A 19,959-nucleotide genomic window follows, 5' to 3' on the forward strand; every position below is an offset into this window, starting at 1 on the left:
CTTTTAGCGAGGAATTCGCCGTAGTAAGTAACGACCAAGACGTCTCAGATTCGATACCATCCACGTTCGCCTGGGTTATAATCAGAATACAGGTACCTACCCTATTACAAGAACCCCGCCTTCCAGCGTCCTCTAACTTAAACCCACAGCGCTTTTCGTGCTGGTTTTGGCTGAGGACATGGGCGGTCCGCAAAATTCACAGGAGCTGGGATGGTAAGACGCGCTTTGCGCTGGTAGGATAGTGAAGACGCTAGAATATGCTCTTCCACACTGGATATGTCACTGGTATATCTCTCATGGCACCGGAACCAGAGCTATGCGCGTTAGGACCGCGCTGGTCTCAGTATTATTTGGAAACATGGAAACAGCAGAGAGTCCATGAACTGTTAGCTGAGGTATCCGGCAAGGGCAAGTGGAAAATATGCCAGTAAGCGCTGTTTTCCTGAGTCTCATTTCACTACTGAATAGAAAAATGAAGGGAATTTCTTTTTATTTTGAACATTAGGTTGAGTGAATCAATCGTTTTTTACGCAGCGTGATCAACGGAGCGCTCACCCTCATATCACCCATTGGCGAACAACTTTCAACAGAAAATTGAATCGAAAAATGTAGGATATCGCCAAAAACGTGAAACGTATATGCTTGAAGATACTAAAATACAGTGGTTACTGCTTAAAAACACTCAGCTAGCTTCTTTACAGGCTAGAAACGATCCCTATGAAGTGGCTAGCATACGTCAGCTATCTTTCCGCACCTGTCAAGTGGCATCCGCAATGCTGAAAACTGAAACAAGACATAGAACAGCCAGTGAAGCGATGAATCAGTGTGTAAAACGAAAATGAGCGCACAGCGCCTGTGTCCACTATTTGATGCGTGTTTTTTTTTTTACTTTTGCTCTATTTCTTCAACTAAGTCTGAACTGCCGAGCCGTCGTCCGCTCAACGCTTGCTGGTGTGTTAACGCTTAAACATTTCACACATAGCAGGCAACGCTGTGGAGGCTACCGAAGTATAGTGCGTCCACGAAACTATATTACACCGCCACGTATCATTATTCTTTGTGAAACTACGGTGGGCATTTGAACGAAAACATATAGCTATACAAAACAACATGGCAGCTGTGAAAATCACGTAGAAGCTATGAGGCGCTCGGTGTCCGTTTCACAAAGCTTGTCAATGCACTGAGCATGGAAGAAGGTACAGACTACTGGCTACTGGTAAAGGCTATTCGCGACTTTTGTTTGGAGCTCTCAATAGAAGCCTACTCGTTGAAAAAATTTGATTCTTTCTGTCGAGTCTGGAGGAGTTGGCATTCTGCACTTGTTTATCTACAAGCTTATGTCATGGTTTTCTTTGGTCAAGGCGGCAAGCCACCTCTTTCTGCAATTGGTGCTGAGAAGGCGCTGAGTTGTGGTCTGTCTTATCAGTTTACTTCGATTGGTCATGGCAGTGAGGGAGCTTTGTGGGGCTTCCTGAAGGAAGTTGCTGATACCTTTGATTTCCTGAATGTTCGCTTCTCGTTGCAATATTTGTTCGACCGGTCAAAAACCAAGATGGCAAAAGTACAAATAGACTAATAATTTCCTGTGCCCGTGTAACGGCAGCCTTACCTTGGTTTTGTGACATCTAGTGCAATGAAGCGTGCTCAGTGAATGTATCACCTGCAAAAACCTCCGTTTTTTAAAAGCCCAATTCTACTCTCTTCGTCAAGGCCTGGCTTCGCGTCAAAGGGGCTTGTGTACCTTGGACGGTGAACTGTCGCCTGTGCGGCCAACCAGAGACGATCGATCATTGCTTTGTGTGGTGTCATGATTCAATGTTTTTTCTGTGACTAAGCTCAGCAGACGATCAAAAAGGGCATTACGATATCGCCTTACACTACAAGGTCCCACCGGGTTCCCGTACAATCTTTTAATTCTGATCGGACATTTTAGCCTGTGTAAGAGCCACATAATGGATCGACACGTAAAACCACCTCATTCACTTAGGTCTATGTTCAGTGAACAGTGGCCCTTGGAGCGGGGACTTTATGCTGCGCAGGACCGGCAGCCTCAATGGTTGCCGGTTCTCGACAGATATGTACGTCTTCCGTAATATTGATGTGCGCGTGTACTGCGGTGTACGAAGAAATGTTAATGTGTGTCTGCATTTCGGAATAGGTTGTGTGTACGTAAAACACTCGGTGGCTCAGCGGGTATGATTTCCATGCAGTAAGCAGCGCAAAACGACGCCTGCCGTCTCCCCAAGCACACATTTCGGCCAGTTGGCACACTATTTGAAATAAAATTACGAAGACAGTGACTACAAACCGGACTGGTTCCTGTGATTGGTGTCTTGTCCTTTCTTTCCACTGTGTTACTTAATTTCCGTTAAAACGTGTGTTTCAGCTGTGTGATGTGTTTCCATTTAACTTGCTCGGCTACTGATTGATTACTCTGCAAATAATCATACAGCACTTCCCTACATATAAACGCGTGTAATAAATTCCATGCTGGAAAAAAAGCGGCGATACTCTAGTGGCCTCGCGCAGAAGCCTTTGAAGCTGATCAGTTTGCGCCTCCCCGGGTTTCACTCCCCGTCATGGATAGGTATGTGATTTTTTTTTTATGCTGCTGAGGTACACGAGCATGCATTAGACGATTGTGCTAAGATGTGCGCCTCCGGGTTAATCTTGTCGCACTAATAAGTCCGCACATTTTGCGCCTGAGCTCTGTGTGTAGCAACAGTCTCGTGCGCGTTTCAAGAGCACGGCCAAAGTTCCAGCGCTGTGAAAATTGTCGTCGTAATAGATCAGTGGTAAATGCGGAGAAACGTTGAGTAGCTTTAGCACTCTTTCAGCGGTAATCGTATAGCGGCGACCGCAACTTCACTTGATGGCTTGAGGTTGCAGCGCTGAAGTATTCAGTCAGGCTGTACATAGAAAGCTTGCGCTAGTGGTCGCTGCGGTGCTGTGGACAGTGTGTCGGGCAGGTAGTCGGAAGGAACTTAACCTGAATTTTGCAGTTTTTTTTTTACTTTTTGAAGGGTTGCTTTGTTCTACGCCAGAAATGTTGTAGTTTGTAATTTTTTTTGTCTAGGCTTCTTTTTTGTAACTCCGCCAACAAGTGCCCCGCCCCGGCATGTATCACAGTATGTCGCGACCCAGACTACAGCGCCATAAAATCGGGGCTGACGTTGGGACGCTGGACCCTAGCGGCACTGGGCTTAGCAATAAAGTAATTCCGATTTAATCCTTTTGTACGGTGATTTAACGCGGCTGCAGCTTCACGCAAAGTGCTCAAGGTTGTTTTCGCTAGCCACATGCTGAAAATAGTTGATGCCGAGGTGTTTGTCATTGTGTAATTACTGCCAATTCCAGAATTTACCTTCAACTCATCCATAAATGTTTTATGCATGTCGTGTTCATTTACATGGCTGTTAAAAAATGCACAAAATGTTGAAAACAATGACCTCGTTAGATTACCTTGTGACTATCTCGCATGTTTTTGATTTTTTACAGAGAGGATGAGCGCAGAAACGAAGGCATAATAACGAAAGACGGGATGAGTTCTACTAGCCCTGTGTTTCCACGCTAAGCTTCCCCGTATAATTCAAGCACCTATTGTCACAAAGCTTCACTTTACCCTTACCCAAATTCTTCTCTCAAACTTCTTCGCTCCAGGTAGTGTTTGTGCCTCGGATTCACTGTTGCCTTCTCCTGTTTTCTTCCGTTCATACTCTCGACAGGTACAGATTTTTGCCTCATCAGTGCAACGACACGCTGCACTCTTTGTCATATCCGTCACACGAACCAAAAAACGGCGTCTTCTCTGACGGTAGGGTCCGTACACGGGAAGACTGCGCAAATCGCGAGTATCATCACCCTGCCCCATCAACCATATACACAATGATCTCGCTTCTAGTATATCAATATATTTAGAGCATTTAATGCGGCACGAAAGCAAAGGAGTTTGTCGTATTTGACCTCGGCATGGTAAGGACAGACGCAGAAAATAAGCAAAATTGGCGGAGGCATGGGAGACGACGAGTTATAACTCTTCTATCTGGCATCACCTCGTCACTAATTTTTGTGTGAGAGGAACTCTTAGTGTGGTTGGAAACTGATAACTACATATGCGGTGAACTGTAACGTGACGATATCCAGACGCTCCAGTTTTTCTAGTTTGGCACTGAGCGGCCTCTCTTTAACCATTCCTGTAAAACAAGAGAGTGAAACAAAGGATTAATTAGAATGACTGGAGCATAGAACGGGGACCATGAAATAGAAAAACACAAGACGAGCGTTGATGTTCTTTCTAATAGCTTGTCGCAGTTCTTAGCGCTAGTTTTTTATTTAGTGATTAACCACACACTAGGGCAACTTTCTCCCTTTAAACAAAGGAATCGCTCTTCTGTTCACGTGAATAGAATATATTTAGTGAGCCAGGCAATCAGAACTTCTTTCTGCAGTTGCAATGCTCTACAAACACACGCTTTAAAATGCCCATTAGTCTGGACATTCTATTCATCGGTAACCCTCTGGCAAAATGGACCCGAGCAGAAGGCGGCCGTCAAAAAAAAAAATGGAATCGGAAGGTGGGCGCTCTAGCGCCCCTACTGTACAAATCCGCTGCTATTGTTTTTTTATTCCACGTTACGGTTCAGTCATGCGAGTTTTCAATGGCCCCAGACATTCCTCCTACACAGACAGTGTGTATTTTTAGCAGCCGAGCATTCACATAAAAAATATTAAAGGGCGTACTGACATTCAGAATGAAATTGATTCAGAAAATTGCGCATAAATCAAGTGTATACTTGTTTTACTATATAAATGTCCATCCCGATCTTTTCTTTATACTTGGAATTTCATATATGTATTGTGAAATTCACTTCGCAATCTCCCTCAAATCCGCTTTGACGGCGGAAGCACGGCTATGTTTGCGCATGCCTACTGCTCAATAATAGAAAATACTTTTAGGTACAAAACACTTACACTCCGTACTTTCGGCCTTAATGTCAAATTCTTCGCACTGTATTATAAAAAACTCTCTAATATGCTCTTTGCGTTTCTGGTAGAAGCACTTGATTATATCTAGCGGCTAAGATTCCTCATTTTATAATATCTGAGGCAGGAATTAATGTATCCAAGAATCCTCTAAATCAGGGCTGACAATAATTACCTACTGTTGTACATTCATGATGGCCTCACTCTGGACCTAAAAAGAAGTGCCATTATGAAAGCGGTCTTCGTGGTCACCTCAACGACAGGTGCAGGTTCTGGAACATCGGTTGTAAGTTATACGATCTTACTTCAATGTCACTTGTCTCCATCAAGCTAATATACCAACATGCGTTAGCACAAGGACGAATTTTGGGTATTTTATCACGCCGGTGTATAGAAGTTTGCATTGTTATCAGGATATATGTTTGTGAAATATTCCTTAGTGGAATATTTGAATCAGCCGCAGATTGCAACATGACTGACAGTACTGCACGAAGTAATTCAGTTTCTTAGGCCAAATATAAAGCCTTCATGGTGACAACACTAAAGAATGTCCTCCATACGTTTTTTTGTAAATATTTTCCTGCTCCTGTCGAAGAAGAGGTGAAAAGAAACTCATTTAGCTGCAAAATAACATTGGTGGGGAAGGCAGAGCATAAATTGGATGTTAGTCTTCAGATCGCACTGCTCTATTGACTGGTCCTACACAGATTTTAAACATGCGTTCAGCAACTTCAGACTATTTCCAATCGTCGTAACACGTATTCTCCTAATATTCAAAGAAATAAACAAATTTACTGAAAAATAACGGGTATGTATTCATGGGCCATGAACTAATGCGAGTTTATGTTAACCATCTACATTTCGCTTTAACCTCGGGGATTCGAAATTTTTCTGCAACGCACCACTTGCTAGTCAGATGAGTATTTTTTCCAAGTGACACATATATATTTCTCTCTTCTTGGCATCTTTAATTTTATCACGCACGCCATCGTGAAATTGGTAGTCAAATAGTATCTGTATTAAGAAGGTTTTATTCAAACCTTCCCGTGCCTCGAAGCTGATCTCAGCACCACCAAAAAGTTTCAGCCGACAGCCTTCGAAAACTGACGGAGAAATTTTAGAGCATTGTTTAATGAGAGCGTACGACCTAGAACTTCTGTTGCTTATATATCGCACAACAGAATTTCTGATGGATTTCAGTGCACACTGCTTTCAGGTAATACTGCTGCAGTGGATGAAAACATGCGCATAAGACATAGTGCTTTACGATGCCTAACCGCGGCCCCTGCCAGCGCAGAAGATTTTTGCGAATAAACGCAACCCTCCCACATTAAGACGATACAGTGCCCAGTTTGAGGGGTTGAATCAAGCTTGTCTTTGGTGAAATTCTTTCGAATTTACGTAACGAGGTGCTCTATCCTATATACCAACAACGTGTTTACAAACAAAGCGGTGCCTTAGCAGATGGATGGCGGATCTGGCTGGTGGTTGAAAAGTACGCTTAGTGGACAAGAAGAGTGCATCAAAGCCGAACAAAATATAAAAAATGAATATGTTGAGATAAGGCAGCTAAACTCATGAACATCTAAACCTTTATAGTTGGTCGCATGAGGGGAAATATTATTTGGATGAAATTGGATGCGATGCCTCAATTAAAGTTTATATTTACACTACATTTTATCTTTTTTTTCATATCTGCATTCTGCTTCACTCCATGCAGAGAGGAAAATACCTCTTCAAGCATTGCAAGATGCGGTGTGGCTGGATGTCTGAAGACGGGTCGGAGGTGTGTAAGAAGGGAAAGGTGACCACCTATTATTAGAATAGTGTGAAGAAGAAGAAGGGCATCATCCTATATTTACTGAGGCAAAGAACAAGAAGTACCTGCACTGCCATCGTTCAGACCCAGCGCCTACTGACCTGAACAGACGAGAGATTTTCGCCGCCGTGGTTGCGCCGCCGCCTGAACGTTAACTTAAGCCCCCATTACATTTGGTGGAGGTGCTGGTACCGTCTTGGACCTGCGCAACCGCACGCTACCGGCCCCCACTGTGCCCGCTACGCCCGAAGCCGCCCACCACCAAGCCGTGCAGGTTGGCTCACCAGTATTCTGTTCCGGCTCCCTTCTGCAGCGGGATCCGGCACTCTTCAGCGGTACTGACAATCATGACGCCGAAGACTGGCTCACATCATACGAGCGGGTGAGCACATATAACAAGTGGGACGATACAATCAAGCTGAACAATGTCATATTTTATTTGACCGGTGATACAAACCCGTGGTTTCGAAACCACGAAGCAGACGTCTCTACGTGAACTGCTTTCAAGCAAACCTCACCGAAGTGTTCGAACGTCCTGCTGTGCGCAAGCTACGCGCCGAACACAGCTTGCGCGAGCGCTCTCAGCAGTCGGGTGAGCCGTCCACCAGCTACATTGAAGACGTGGTCAACCTGTGCTCGCGCGTCAACGCCCAGATGTCCGAGACGGACAAGGTCAAGCATATTCTGAAAGGCATCGGGGATGATGCCTTTGAGATGCTGCTGTCCCGAGATCTCCGCACCGTTGCCGAAGTCGTCAGTCTCTGCCAGAGCTACGACGATCTGCACAAGCAGAGGCTCATAACTCTACAGCACGCAGCAGCGCCTGTCTAGTCACTTTCCTTACTGTCGGCTGCACCCGACCGCTCGCAACTGTTGGCGCACACTAAAGATTTTGTGCGTGAGGAAGTTGCACGTCAGCTGTCGCTTCTGCCATTCCCCTCCATGCAATCTCCATACCTGGCGCCCGACCTTCGCACTGCCATCAGCGAACAAGTGGCTGAGGGCCTTCCACCGGTCCCTCCGGCCGCACCAGCACAGCCGCCCGCACCTGTTGCTGCACCCCTGACCTACGCTGCCGCCGTCGCACGGCCGCGGCCGCCTAACTGCCGCCCAACCTACGCTCCACCACAAGCGTCTGTGCCTCAAGCATCACGCTCCGACGCCTTTTTTGCGAACGCTTCGACAATTCGGCAATCCCTGGCGCACTAGAGACAATCGATCTATTCCTTACACTTGCGGACTGCCTGGTCATGAGGCCCGGCTTTGCCTTCTTTGTGCGCCAATCTCCGCAGTTGCTGGTTACTGGCCTCCTCCCAGTGACTACTCACCGCCAGCCGAGCCGCCACAGAGTCGCCCGCTTTCACCTGATCGCACCACTTTCTCCACCCGGCGCTCACCTTCTCCTCGTCGCCGCTCCCTTTCTCCCATGCGTCGGCGCCCGAATCTTTCGCAAGAAGAAAACTAGACGCCGCAATTCCTGAGGCAAGAACTGCGCCACCAGCGAAATGTCCAAGGCCTCAGTTATGTCCCGCCAATCTGATCGCAGTTTCCGTAGAGGGCGTTTCTGTTCTGGCGCTTGTCGACACCGGTGCTGCTGTTTCTGCCATGGCCGCCGCCTTTTGCTGCTCCTTGCGAAACGTGACGACCCCACTTTCTGGATTCTCGCTGTGCACCGCCAGCGCGCAGGCTATTGCGCCGTTAGCGACGTGTACGGCTCTCGTCGTTATTCAGAAAATCCTCTACGTGATTCAATTTGTCATTTTACCTACCTGTTCCCATGAGATCATCTTGGGTTGGGACTTCCTGTCGCGCCATTGTGCAGTCCTCGATTGTGCTCGTGCTGAACTCGAGCTCTTTGCGCTCAGCGATTCCTCGCCGCCCCATGACCCTTCTGCTGCTCCTGCCAAAGCGTCGTTACCGAAGACACTGAACTGCCTGCCTGTTCTTCTGTTCTTGTGCCCCTCACTTCTGACCTTGTTCCCGATGGCAACGTAGTTTTTACACCATCGCCCCTCTTTCGGTGCCGCAAGTACCTGTCCATACCTTACGCCGTCCTCACTCTGTCAGCCGGCCTTAGCGCGTTGTTCGTGACCATTCCGTTTATGTTTGCTTCCGCTGTGCGTCGCGGTGAGTGCCTCGGTACCGTGCAAATCATTGACTTCATTCTCTATCCTGATGAAAATGACAATTCGCCATCCATTGACGTCAATGCTCTTAGCCCGCTGGTTCCTGCGCTCTACAATTCGCCTCCAGGCGTTTTCTTTTCCTCCACCGACGCCTCTCTTCCTGCACCTCAACGCACTCGACATCTCACTCTGCTTCATCAATTTCCTTCCTCATTCGATGAACACCAACCCGTTTTGACCCGCACGAAGACTGTCGCCCACCATATTGACACAGGTGACCACGCTCCTCTGCGGCAGCGCCCATATCGTGCCTCAGCCAGTGAGCGCCAAGTTATTCAAGACCAAGTTGACACCATCCTCCAGAGCGTCGTGATCCAGGCCTCACAGTCCCTGGGCTCCGCCCGTGGTCCTCGTGAAGAAGAAAGATGGCTCTATTCGTTGCTGCGTTGATTACCGCCGCCTGAATAAGTTCACAAAAAGAATGTGTACCCTCTTCCGAGCTTTGATAATGCTCTGGACTGCCTTCAAGGAGCGGAACTTTTCTCTCGACTTACGCTCTGGGTACTGGCAGGTTCCCATGGCAGCCGACGATCCACATTTGTGACCCCGGATGGCCTGTATGGATTTACTGCAATGTTCCGGCTAGTTTTGAGGGCATGATAGACAGAATTCTGCGTGGCCTGAAATAGAACTCCTGCTTGTGTTATCTCGATGACATCGTGATTTTTTCGGCCGACTTTGCCACTCATCTGTCCCGCCTGAAGCACGTGTTAACTTTCCTTAGGGACTCCGGCCTTCAACTGAACTTAAAAAAAGTGTCGATTTGCTGCTCGGGAGCTGACAATTTTAGGCCACGTTGTGTCAAAAGAGGGCGTCCACCCCGACACCGCCAAACATCGTGCTGTGACTGTGTTTCCAAAACCTACTTGCGTTAATGAACTGCGCAGATTTTTAGGCCTCTGATCCATTTTCGACGTTTTATTCGCAACTTTGCGGGCATTGCTGCACCTGTAACTCAGCTTCTCGGCAGCAATGCAGATTTTTCGAGTTGGTGCCTACCTACGACGACGCCTACAACACCTTGCGCAGTCTCCTCACGGCACTACCTATTTTCCGTCACTTCGACCCGCAAGCCGCAACTGAAGTACACAAGGACGCCAGTGGCATTGACCTCGAGGCTATGCTCGCCCGCCGCAAGTGTGGATTCGAGGAATATGTGGTTGCTTACGCCAGCCGCACCCTCACGAAAGCTGAATCCAACTACTCTGTGACAAAAAAATAGTGCTTGGCCATTGTCTGGGCCCTTGGAAAGTTTCGACCTTATCTCTATGGCCGTCCGTTTGACGTGGTCACCGACCACCATGCCCTATGTTGGCTTTCTTCGCTAAACGATCCTTCCGGTCGCCTGGCTCGATGGGCTCCCCGTCTCCAAGAGTATAACATACGTGTCGTATATCGGTCCGGCCGCAAGCAACAGGACGCTGACGCCCTGTCCCACTCCCCAATACCGGCCGAGCTTGCCAGCCTCTCCGCCCTCGAATGCTCTCCGCCTTCGCTCACTGCCTGCGACATGCCTTCCGAGCAGCGTAAAGATGAATGGATTGCCTCTCTTCTAGACTTCCTCTCCGACTCATCTAAGTCTCCAGCATCCGGCGCCCTTCGTCGCCAAGCTTCACATTTTACAGTTCGCGATTTTCTACTCTACCCTGCGGAACTATTACTCTGACGGACGGAAATGGCTTCCTGTCATCCCCCGACGCCTCCGGTCCCAAATCTGCACCTCTTTCCACGCTGACCCGCACTGCGGCCACGCGGGAGCCTTCAAGACGTATACTCGCATCTGTCTCTGTTGCTACTGGCGAGGCATGTATAACTTCGTCCTGAACTCCGGCCAGTCCTGCCAACGCCGTAAGCAACTGCCTCATCACGCTGCTGGACTGTTGCAGCCACTGCATTGTCCTCCTCGCCCCTTCGACCGTGTTGGCATCGATATATAGGGCCGTCTGCCGTGCACCACTGCTGGGAACTGACAGGTCATTGTTGCCATTGACCACCTGACCCGGTATGCAGAAACTGCCGCGCTCCCGGCTGCTACAGCTCGTGAACTGGCGTCCTTCATTTTGCAGCGCTTTTTACTTCGCCACGGTGCTCCTCGTGAACTCCTCAGTGACAGAGGACGCGTATTCTTGTCTGATTTCGTTAAAGCTCTACTCGCCGAGTGCAATATCATTCATCGGACTTGTACAGCCTACTATCCGCAAACAAATGGCCTAACTGAACGATTTAATCGCACTCTGGGTGACAAGCTGGCGCTGTACGTTGCTGCCAACCACACGAACTGGGACCTCGTTCTACCCTGCATTACGTACGCCTACAACACTGCTGCACAGTCCACCACCGGTTTTTCCCCATTTTTTCTGCTCTACGGCCGACATCCTTCCGCTCCCATCGACACAGTTCTCCCGTACCGCCCTGCCTCATCTGAGCGCAGAACTGTTTCTGAAGCTGCCCAGCACGCAGAAGACTGCAGCCAGATTGCATGTTCGATCGCGGCAGACACTCAAGAGCGCCAAAAACATCGCCATGACGAAGGTAAGGTTGACTCCGATTTCCCACCCGCTTCACTCGTCTGGATGTGGATCCCTTCTACTACTCCCGGCCTATCAAATAAACTTCTTTCGAAACACCATGCCCCCTACTGCGTCCTGGAGCGCACATCATTCGTGGAATATCTTATAGAGCCCCTCACACCGTCTTCCAATCTCCGCCGACGTGGTCGCGAGACTGTGCATGTCCAACGACTCAAGCCATACTATGACCCAGTTTTGTTGTCGGCACCCCGAGTCGCCAGGATGGCTCTTTTTCTCCAGGGCCCATTGTGAAGAAGAAGGGCATCATTCTATATTTACATAGGCAAAGAAGAAGAAGTAGACGCACTGCCATTGCTCAGACCGAGCGCCTGCTGACCTGAACAGACGAGAGACTCGGTCGCCGCCGTGGTTTCGCCGCCGCCTGAGCGTTAACCTAAGCACCCGTTACAATAGTTCGTTTGTAGAACATAATGTACTCTCGTAAACAAGGTTATTTTCGCAGAAAAATTGATGCAGATAGCGCTTCATGTCCTTTTTTAACCTTACCAACAATAATCTTTGTTTCTGTAATAATTCCAGAGGCTGAAGAACCATTATACCGAAAGTACTTTTCAGAACCTATTTTCTTACTGAGGTCCAGTGAACAAAACAGAAGCAAAAGTTAATTCTAATATTTACCATATACGCAGGGTCCAAATAATGTAATGTTTAAAAGTTGCACAATCTAATAACTAGTATACACCACGAAATCGGCAGTTAATGGGTCAGCGCATACTGCTGCAACACATGAAGATTAACTTTTTAGCTGCTTATTTTGCTGTTCCCAACTGAGTGCCCCAAAATTTCTCCTTTAATGGCCAACCAGTGAGCCTAATTGTTTTTATAGAGCAGGTGCCTGCAATGGCTACCGCATAACCTCTTGAAATTGTTGCTTTCACCCAAAGAGCGCATACAAATGTATTTGGCATGTCTTTTTTTTCTTTGCGGACATGTATAGACGTGGAATATGCGGGACAAGTTCGCGCAAAAAGACGAGAACAACTCCTACTCCATCTACCACCGAGGAATGCATCCGATAGGACGCTAGCCTCGCCTAATTTGTTGTACATTTTATTCTGGCTGTAGCGAGCCTGACGTGTACAAATTGTCTCTTCATTTGATTCATCCCTAACTGAAAACTAAAGAATGTGTGGTGCCGTTTTCCTAGATATTCTGCGGTACTGAAATGTGATACAAACAAATACAGAACATGCATGGGAAAATTTGTTATCTGTATTAGCTATACGCTGTTTTTAACACCAGTGTTCTCCATGCTTTGTAGCCGTTTAAAAAAGAAAGTGGGTTTATTGAAGCACTGTACGCAATTTAAAATAATTCTTTCACCTATAACCTGAGAGCACATTACAAAAATAAATACAAGTACTGTCGAACCCCGCAATAACAGTACCGCCGGAGAAAGAAAACCTTTTCGTTCCGGCGAGCATTTCGCGGCCTCGAAAATGGAAAAATAAGCACGCCCATTACTTTCCAGAGTTAAAATTTTAATAGGTCGCTTATTTTGCTCTGCTTCACAATGCTGCGCAGGACCTTCAGAACTCGGGCTTCGAAGCTTGATAAGCTATGAATACTTTCGTCGTCGTGGTTGCCGAGGAAACCCCGGAAAACATCGAAAGCATCAAGCACATCACGCGAGCTTGCGTGCCTTCCTTGTGCTTGGATTTCGCCATCGTCGACGGAAATCTCCTCAATTCCTTTCCGCACACTGTCGATAAGGTGTCGTCGCTGAACTCCTCGTGCACTATCAAGTTGGCGTCCGCACACAAAAAGCCATCCAGTTTAACAGCGTCTGGCACTGATTATACACACTGCGAAGCGCGTCTCAATCTTTGGCTAATGGCTGTTGATCGCCACCGCTTGCAGGAACACTCGCTTCCGGCTTAGCCAAGCCGTGCTGACCAGCTGCGAAACATGCGTGGCTGAAACAGTTCTGGATAAGAACGGCCAAAGTTCCAAAGTGACGCCATAACGCTGTTTTTGGATTTCAGAATTGTAGAGCGTGAGCTACACAGGATACTGACTTCCTCCGCAATGACTGAGTTCTTCCTGCCTTTTGCAGCTTCGGCGACGATTGAAGACTTTTCCTGCAGTGGCAAACACTTGTGCTTCTTAATAGGAGGTGTCATCTTTGCGACAGGCCAAACAAAACAATGGAGGTAAGCATGTCATGGGTGATTTTGGCGTTTCAGGGTGCATGAGGCGGGTGGCTAGATAGCTTTTTAGCGAGCAGTGTCACCGCCAGCAAGGAGGAAAAAACGGCCGGATGACCGACGGTGTCGCCAGGTGAAACATCTCGTGCCTTCATAGTTGCCAACAGAGGGGCTAGCAAAATACCCCTTTCAGCGAGCAAAAAAAAAAAAACTATCTGCAATCATCACGATTATCCGACCAACAGAATGTAAACAGCAATATCCGCGCCGATGCTTGCCCACGCCGGTTGAGCCCACGGCTCATCCAAGCCCACAGTGACGGGATTTGAAGGCGCAGGCTCCTTTGCCAAGCCAGGCAAGCCTAGCAAGCCGAGCTCCACACCGGGGCATAGCTTGTACCCATTTCGAGGAAACCGGTGGGTAATCGGCCGGCAAAGGGAGTCGAACCCACCACCTCAAGAAGCCGAGGTAGATGCTCTACCACCAGGCCACGACTGTGGCGCGGAGTATTAATGGAATTATCCCAAAGTGAGACGGTCATCCGTGATGCAAGTTCTTACCGGCTAATTTATCAAGAAACAGCAGTTAGAGAATCAGGCGGCAGTTCGCTAGCTCCACACTAGGATTGTTTGCGCTCAAAAAGTTCTGAAATATTTAAATATGTGCCTATGCTTTTCCGATCCGCCCATAACCTTTAGTTCAAAAACAATTTTCTCGCTGCATTTACCTGATTTAAATAACAAATGGTACTTTATAGAACACTTAATTTATTTGTTCTTAGTGCAGCTTCAGAAGCAAGTGTATTTATTAGGGAGACGAAACATAAAAATTGGCAGTAAGCTTTCCGCTTCAGTCAAATTGATTGCCGTGTTGGTGCACGGCACAGGATACGTGAATATCGTCTTTTCGTTCCGATTATTGCTTTCTTGCTGACTAAGCCTAGCTATGGCGCTCACAATGCTCCGTCTTGTATGATGAGATGAAAATTTTTGCTCCTAAGCTATTCGCAGCATGGCCTGCTTCATTTCCAGGCATGTCTTGCACAAACGCCACGCCTGCATGTCTGCAAAGAAAAAAAAGACAATAAAGTTCACTGAAGGAATAAATTTCGCTGAATAAATAACGTTAGAGCACTAACATTGAATTGAAAGATCTCAATTACGCAATGTTCGCGCTCGCGTCTCTAGCGACGAGTAAGCGAACACGGCCCTACCATCGCACGTGAGTCAAGCAAAATACTGGGCGAGGAGAGAGAGGGGAGATCTAAGCATGTGCATAAAATTGTGGATCAACAGACCGAGATGTTACGGCAGATTACGTATGCAAACTGCAAGTCTCCAAGGTAAATCAGGTTTTCATTACCGGTGCAGAAAGCGGCGGGTGGCGCACAGAGGCGGATGATGTCAGAACGACGCGAAAAGATTAAGGTCGAGAGAGGCACAAGAACGCAACAGGGCAGGCACCAACTCGTGAATGGCAAATGGATACAACAAAAAGGTTGGAACATGGAATGACAGGGTCGGCACAGAAACTTGTATGTAGTAAAGATCCAATGTAGAAGAAATACGCTCAAGAAGTACTTTGGTTCGGGCTAGTTGGTTCATAGCCGCATATGATGTCCGGACGGCGCGAAAAGGGCAAGGACGAGAGAGGCACTGGACACAACAGGACAGGCGCCAACACGTGGCTGGCAAATGGATACGGCAATAAAGTTGGAACTTGCAATGACAGGGTCGGTACGGAAACTTGTATGTAGTAAATGCCTAATGCAGAAGAAATATGCTCAAGAAGTACTTTGGTTTGCGCTAGATGGTTCATAGCTGCAGATGACGTCAGGACGGCGCGAAAAGGGCAAGGACGAGAGAGGCACAAGGACACAACAGGACAGGCGCTGACTCGTGAGTGGCAAATGGATACAGTAACAAGGTTAGAACATGCAACGCCAGGGTCGGTACGGAAGCTTGTATGAAGGAAAGGGCCAAACGCATAAGAAATATGCTCAAGAAGTACTTTGGTTTGGGTTAGTTGGTTGATAGCTGTAGATGATGCCAGGACGGCGCAAAAAGAACATGGACGAGAGAGGCACAATAACACAACAGGACAGGCGCCAGGCTTGAGGCGCATAACGTGAAAAATAGCGGTGGGCGCCGTCCTGACATCACCTACAGCTATGAACTGACTAACCCAAACTAATGTAAGTAGTTCTTGAGCATATTTCTTCTGCATTGGGCCATTTTCTCTATACTAGTTTCCATACCGACCCTGTCATTGTATGTTCCAACCTTATTGCCGTATACGTTCGCCAGTTACGAGTTGGTGCCTGTCCTATCGAGTTCTTTTGCCTCTCTCGTCCTTGTTCTCGCGCCGTCCTTGCGTTATCTACAGCTGTGAACCAACTAGCTCAAACCAAAGTACTACTTGCGCTTAGAGAACGGCTGCTCCGCAGTACACTCACTAAGCGTGTCAGTTGAACACTATGGAATCATCCGATGCGGCGACGTGGAGAAATGATTCGCACTGAGAGCATTTTTAAGACGAGGTGAGTGACGTTTTGCAGAAACCTGCGCTTGGGACTCGACGCGTAGGCAGTACCCACAATAGGAAAAGCACTGTGCCTGCAGCTAAAGGGAAGAGCGTGCGCTCCCAGCCTTAGCGTTATCGAGATTCTGCCTTCCAGTTTTGGATACACGCAAGGCAAGAACGCAGTGTAAGCGAGTCTCGCCAGGACTTCAGAGTGGGTTCAAGCAAAGCGGAGCAAGGGGCGAACTGACCGTGTACCCCTTAGTGCGGGCGTGGGGCAGTGACTCAATATTTTATTACGGGGAAATACTATTTATATTTATATACAGACTTTATGGGTGAAGACTGAATAGTTCCGAGCAGGGAGCACCACAGCAAACAGGGAGCCACGAGAACCTTTTCTTCCTCGTTAGTCCTTTTCACACGATAGGCCACTTCGTCTTTCTTTTCTATAGTAATATGACCCCCGGCGGCACGAGCGCCGGCCCGACGTTTGGTAGGTGATAGAGGAGCGACGTGGTAGAGCTTGGGGCGCATATTGTGAACAATATCGGCGGGAGGTCTACACGATGAGGACGCGGGGGGCGTATGTGGAGCAACTTCATAAGTGACGTGGGTGACCTGACGTACCACACGATATGGGCCATGGTAGGCAGACAGAAGTTTCTCAGGGAGACCGACGTGGTGAAAAGGGGACCACAGAAGAACGAATTACCCCTGTTCGTAGGTGATGTAGCGATGGCGATTATCGTACATAGACTTGTGCTTGCTGGGACGGTTGGAGCGCACAACGGGCGATTTGGCGAGTGTCTGCAGCTTGAGCGATGGCGTCATATGTGCAGGCGGTGACGGGACGGTCAGTGCATGGGACTAGTGGGTCCAAAGGCAGGACAGCGTGCATTCCATATAACAGATGAAACGGGGAGTAACAATTTGTGTAATGCGGGGAGCCACTGCAAGCAATGTCGCATAGGACAAGGCGAGATCCCAGTCTTTGTGTTAGGGGGAGACGTACATAGACAGCATGTCTGTCAACGTCCGGTTCAAACGCTCGGTTAGCCCGTTTGTCTGCGGGTGTTATGCTGTGGCAATCTTGTGCTTGGTTGAACATGAACGCAGGATTCTGTCAACAACTGGAGACATGAATTAGCGTCCGCGGTCCGTGAGTAATTTACGAGGGGCACCATGTTGCAGAATAAGATTGTGCAAAAGGAAGTCAGCGACATCGGTCGCGCTGCTCGTAGGCAATGCACGAGTGGTAGCGTACCGAGTGGCATAGTCGGTGGCTACTGCGACCCAACAATTTCCGGATTCCGAGGTCGGGAATGGTCCAAGGAGGTCGAGCCCTACACGGTGGAACGGCTCCACGGGCACGTCTATAGGGTGCAGAAGACCAGTAGGTGGTCCCGAAGGCTTCTTCCTGCGCTGACAGTGCTCGCAAGTGGTTACGTAACGCCGGACTCTGCGGTATAATCCAGGCCAAAAGAAACGGTGCCATATCCGTTCGTAACTTCTTGCCACACCAAGGCGTCTACCTGCAGGCAGGGCATAGATTTCTGCAATTATAGAAGAGCGCAGCTGCTGGGGAATGACCAGAAGGAGGGAGGGCCCGACAGGACGAAAGTTGCGGCGACAGAGGAAGCCATTTTTGAAAGGAAGAGTTGCAGGGAGCGCTTCGAGCTTTCAGAGCCGAGGCCCTCGATGATAGCTTTCAAATTTGGTCTGTGCGCTTCCTCGGCGACGTTGTTTAGATCAAAAATACTAAACAGGGAAGGGATAGCGTCAGTGTCACTGAGATCAGGTTGCTCGACTGGGTACCGAGAGAGACATGCAGCGTCTTGATGAAGACGTCCAGACTTGTAGACGACGTGTACGAAAACTCCTGACGGCTAAGCGCCCAGCTGCCAAGACGCCCGGAGAGGTCTATCAGCGAGGATAGCCAGCAAAGAGCATTGCGGTCAGTGACAACAGAAGAAGCACGTCCAAACAAGTATGGCCGGAATTTAGCTACAGCTCATACCACGGCGAGGCGCGCACGTTCGTTAATCGGGTAATTTCGCTTGGCAGGTGAAAACAGGCCGCTGGCATACGCAACGACGCGGTCTGGTCCCCGTGAGCGTTGTGCCAACACTGCTCCGATCACGTAGGCGAGGCGTCTGCGCGAAGTTCAGTGGGGGCCGAGGGATCAAAATATGCCAGAGTTCGCGATGACGTCACTAGGCGGACACGCACGGAAAACGCATTTTGTTCATCAAGGCAGCAGGTAAATTCGGTGTCGGTCTTCAGTAGGTCAATGAGGGGGTGAGCGATTACGGAAAAATTTTGAATAAAGCGGCGAAAGTAGAAACACAACCGAAGAAATCGGCGCACATCTTTTTGGGACTGTGGACGAGGAAAGTGTTGCACCGCTTCGATTTTAGCTGGATCAAGACGTACATCGGAGACTTCTACGAGATGGCCAAGAATGGTGTGTTTCCATCGGCCGAATTGGCATTTGGCCGAGTTGAGCTGTATCCCAGCCGTACGAAACACAGTCAGGATACCTATGAGGTGTTCAAGGGGGGAGGTAAAAGACTACAACATCGCCGAGGTAGCACATACATGTAGCCCACTTAAATCCGCGAAGGAGCGAGTCCATCATCCGTTCGAATGTAGCTGGTGCATTGCAAAGTCGAAACGGCATGTCTTTGAACTGATATAAACCGTAAGGTGTGACAAACCTGCTTTTCGTGGTACTGCTTATAAACGGCAATTTTACAATAACCGGAAAGGAGATCAATGCAAGAAAGGTATTGAGATCTGTGGAGGCAGTCGAGATCGCCATCGATCCTAGGGAGTACGTACACGTCTCTTTTTGTGATGTGGTTCAGGTGGCAGTAATTGACGCAGAAATTCCAACTGCCCTCTTTCTTTTTAACAAGGACGACTGGAGAGACCCAAGGACTGGACGACGGTGCGATGTTTTCCATAGCAAGAATCTATTCGACTTCATTTTGTATCAATTGGTATTCGGTACTAGACAACCTGTATGGCCGGTGGTGCAGAGGAACGGAGTCGCCAGTGTTTACAGGATGCAGCACAATAGTCTTAAGAGCTAAAGGGCGGTCTCGAAATCAAATGTGTCCTTAAAGGATGCCAGAAGATGGGTAAGCGCCTGTGCTTGGTCTGCGGAGCGATCGGTCGCGATCATATTGGCATACTGGCCAGCTCTCGAAATAGCCGTGAAACGACCGTCCGAAGACGACGATACACATATTGTTACTGCGGAGATCACGTATTCTTCGTTCTGGGACAGCGTGGCGAAGCACATGCCTCCAGGAAGCGTCTGGGCGTGGTGACTCTGAAGTTGAAAACAGGCAGGCATGTGCTGTTTGCAGAGAGTGTGACAACTGTATTTGCAAGGGGAGCATTCGTTGTGATGGGCACATCAAGGGCAGGAGTGATGACATACTGGCCGTTAGGAAGAGGTGAAACAGATTTACACAAAACGTAAGTTGCGGCTTCTGGTGGCAAGAGGGCGAACTCGGCAGTTTATAGATGGTGCACTACTGGGGCAGGTGGTTCTGAGAGGACTGCTAGGTCCAACTCGACAACAATTCTAGCGCATTCAATAAGGGAGGCGTGCTCACTAAGTAAATAGAGCCCGAGTATGAGTTAATGAGGGCACTGGTTCAGAACGTTAAAGAGCACGGTGGTCTGGCGGTCAGAAATCT

General features: G+C 48.4%; 1 protein-coding gene across 1 annotated transcript in view; it reads right to left on the bottom strand.

Annotated features, from left to right (window-relative positions):
- Positions 1 to 14,475: 14,475 nt before the first annotated feature.
- LOC144104180 (venom metalloproteinase antarease-like TfasMP_A) overlaps positions 14,476 to 19,959 on the bottom strand; it is a 45,448-nt gene continuing 39,964 nt past the window's right edge. The window contains exon 9 of the mRNA XM_077637042.1: positions 14,476 to 14,789. Within this exon, the coding sequence (XP_077493168.1) occupies positions 14,748 to 14,789 (42 nt within the window). The 3' untranslated portion in view covers positions 14,476 to 14,747. The remainder of the gene's footprint in view (positions 14,790 to 19,959) is intronic.

Source organism: Amblyomma americanum, chromosome 9 (genome assembly GCF_052857255.1).
Source record: "Amblyomma americanum isolate KBUSLIRL-KWMA chromosome 9, ASM5285725v1, whole genome shotgun sequence".
NCBI lineage: Eukaryota > Metazoa > Arthropoda > Arachnida > Ixodida > Ixodidae > Amblyomma > Amblyomma americanum.